At 42.9% G+C, this 2,811-nt stretch overlaps 1 protein-coding gene across 1 annotated transcript; it reads left to right on the forward strand.

Moving 5' to 3' along the window:
• The first annotated feature begins 356 nt into the window (after window positions 1-356).
• Window positions 357-2,041, forward strand: si:dkey-243k1.3 (endonuclease domain-containing 1 protein-like). Its single transcript, XM_048265220.1, has 3 exons — window positions 357-653; window positions 1,286-1,442; window positions 1,653-2,041. Exons 1-3 carry the CDS (start codon window positions 357-359, stop codon window positions 2,039-2,041), a joined length of 843 nt encoding a protein of 280 aa, XP_048121177.1.
• Window positions 2,042-2,811: the final 770 nt, after the last annotated feature.

A 2,811-nucleotide genomic window follows, 5' to 3' on the forward strand; every position in this document is an offset into this window, starting at 1 on the left:
AAACCTGGTCCAAAACTGGTAAAGGAACAGCAATGAGACTGTGAGGGTAAGGCAGAATATTCATCTTTTCTCCAGATCATTTGCATAGTGAATATGTCCAGATCATTTGTATAGTGAATATGTTTCTTTGCCCCCCCCAAAAAAAAAAAAAATAGCACAACGTGACACCCATCAGATACAGCTACAACAGTATTTACTCAGCGTTTTAGGGGGAAAAAAGCTAATTTTAGTCCAGCCTGGTGACCTTCCCATGTCAGGAAAACAGTGATAGGGGAGGAGCATGGGGAGATAAAGAAAAGCTATAAAATGCACACATACCCTCTGAGAGCTACTGCATAACACAAAGGGATTTGGCCATGCAGAAACCATTTGCCCTTTGTGTCCTAGTGACCACCTACCTGTGCCTGGTGGCTGGGGACGTGGTGTCCAACTTTTACGACATCCCTGAATGCTACGAGTCTTTCCACAAGGGAAGGATTCCTGACCTGGGAAAGGACAGGGCCGAGGTGGTTCACCTCTGCCATCGTTTCAACAACCAGTACCACTTTGCCACGCTGTACGACACATATCACCGTATAGCGGTCTACTCGGCCTACATCTTTGAGCCCAGCAATGGAGGAGGCAGGGAGAAACGCTGGTTCATTGAGCCCCAGGTGAGACCCACAGGTGAGACCCACAACATAGTTGTCATCTGATGCTGATCTGTATCAGCAGATCATGCAGATCAGCATCAGATGACAACTATGCCAGAGATGATCAGCATCAGATGACAACTATGTCAGAGATGAAATACAGAGTTCAATGCCAATTTCTTGTCAAAAAATATCAAGACCTAGAAGATACAAAATTGTTGTCCTTAAAATTCACTTTGATGTTTGATCACCTTGTATCTTTAGCGAATAGGCAATGATTGATACTGCAGTGTTGTCCATTTTGCATATGGCCACATTAGTCAAGTTTTACCTTTTGACAGATGTCAACATGCAGTATTATACACTGCTCAAAAAAATAAGGGAACAGTTACAGTTTTCCACAATTGTTAAAACACATTTTTTGAAACCTTCCACCATTTTCTCCATTCTCAAACTACATTCACAGAATGTCTGACAACTCTTGCAAAATAAAACACTCGCCTCAAAAGTTTTACTTGTGCTCAGAACCAAACAGTGTCAGAGTACCAATCCAGTGTATGCTTAAAGTGTTCCCTTAATTTTTTTGAGCAGTATACATGTTCTCCCTTATTCACTCAGTTTCAAGGGGTTATAACATACATTCTCCCTTCCAGCTGGTGGATCCCTCATGGAGTGGGGAAATGAAAGACGGCTACTGGCTTGGGCAGGACAACCCTGGTATTTACCTGGGTGAGAGGCAGGCTCTGAATGAAGACTACACACACTCTGGGTTTGACCGAGGACACCTCAACCCCAACGGTCATCATGCTGGTAAGTCCACCTCCATACTGGACTAATTCTGTGGCACACACTATATGGCATTGTCTTTCCTGACTTATCTGACACCATGTATGACATTGTCTTTGCTGACACAGTGGTTACAAGGCTTAATGACTTCTAAAAGACATATAGCCACATACATAAGATAGAGCTTTTGTCATCAAATAACCATCATTTGTGGTCCTTGTGTTTCCTATTTAGTTCCAGGACGCAACGCCACATTCACCCTTACAAATGTAATTCCCCAAAATCCTACTCTCAACCAGAATGCCTGGCGAATCCATGAGTCCAAGCTCACGGAGGAGTTTCAGCGTTGCTGGCAGGCCCATGTCCTGGTGGGCGCCATCCCTTCCGAAAACAACTGGATTATCAAGAACAACGTCAAGCGTGTCAACATCCCAGAGTATATCTGGAACGCCTACTGCTGCATGGACCACAATGGCAGGCCTCTCTTCAGCGGCGGTGCGACGGCCCTTAACACTGAGCAGAACATTGTGGTGGAACGTACATTGGATGAGATGGTTGACTTCCTCCAGCAGTATTCCAACACACCTGTGGGGGAGCTGTTCCGCGGACAGTGTCTGGTATAGAGAATCAAATACTTGTTTTGACAGCAGTAGAGCTCAACATGTGATTTGAACATTGGCTTCAGGCTGAAACAATTAAATGGCCTTACATTATCCTGTGTCTTTGTTAGTGATTAATAGAATGTTGGGGGGGATTCAAACTCAGAGTGACCTTTATGATTCACTATAAACATATAGGCCTACTGTTGCATTATTATACGGATAACATTATTAAGAAAGGCTAGCATATAAGAATGCCAAATGTTGCATACAAGAGCTTGTTTTTACCTGGAAAGAATGAGAGTTCACAAGGTTTACAAAACATGCTATATATATTCAAATAGTTACAACATAAGAGTAATCAATTCCAGAGGGAGCAGAGAGACATCATATGTTGAAGATCACTTGAGCTGAGGCTTTTCCCTTTCTTGCAATGGAGAACAACACTTACCCTGATGTTAAAATAATACTGTAGCAAATATAAGAGGACTGTCTGGCAGGCCAGAAGAGCCATTACAAATATACTGGTTATGGGCTGAAGCTAGGGCTGAAGTGCTAACCAGTAGGCCACGGCTGCCCATAACAATGAGACATAGGTATAACAATGCACATCTTCTTTATAAATCTTCATTTTTCCCCCAAAAATGTGTGTTTGAGAAAACTGAGGTAAGGGAAGCTTGTCAGTGCATATTCACTGTGACTAAATTGGTATTATGAATGCATGTGAAGGTAAAGTTTGCTGCTGCATATATATGGTGTTCCTACTCACATGAGTAACAAGAGCTCTCTCTCTC

The sequence above is a fragment of the Alosa alosa genome, chromosome 15 (genome assembly GCF_017589495.1).
Source record: "Alosa alosa isolate M-15738 ecotype Scorff River chromosome 15, AALO_Geno_1.1, whole genome shotgun sequence".
Classification (NCBI taxonomy): Eukaryota; Metazoa; Chordata; class Actinopteri; order Clupeiformes; family Clupeidae; genus Alosa; species Alosa alosa.

Coding starts and splice junctions, on each gene's coding strand:
- si:dkey-243k1.3 (XM_048265220.1), top strand. CDS start 357: ATGCAGAAACCATTTGCCCTTTGTGTCCTAGTGACCACCTACCTGTGC. Junction 654..1,285: donor GCTGGTTCATTGAGCCCCAG/GTGAGACCCACA, acceptor TCTCCCTTCCAG/CTGGTGGATCCCTCATGGAG. Junction 1,443..1,652: donor CCCCAACGGTCATCATGCTG/GTAAGTCCACCT, acceptor TTTCCTATTTAG/TTCCAGGACGCAACGCCACA.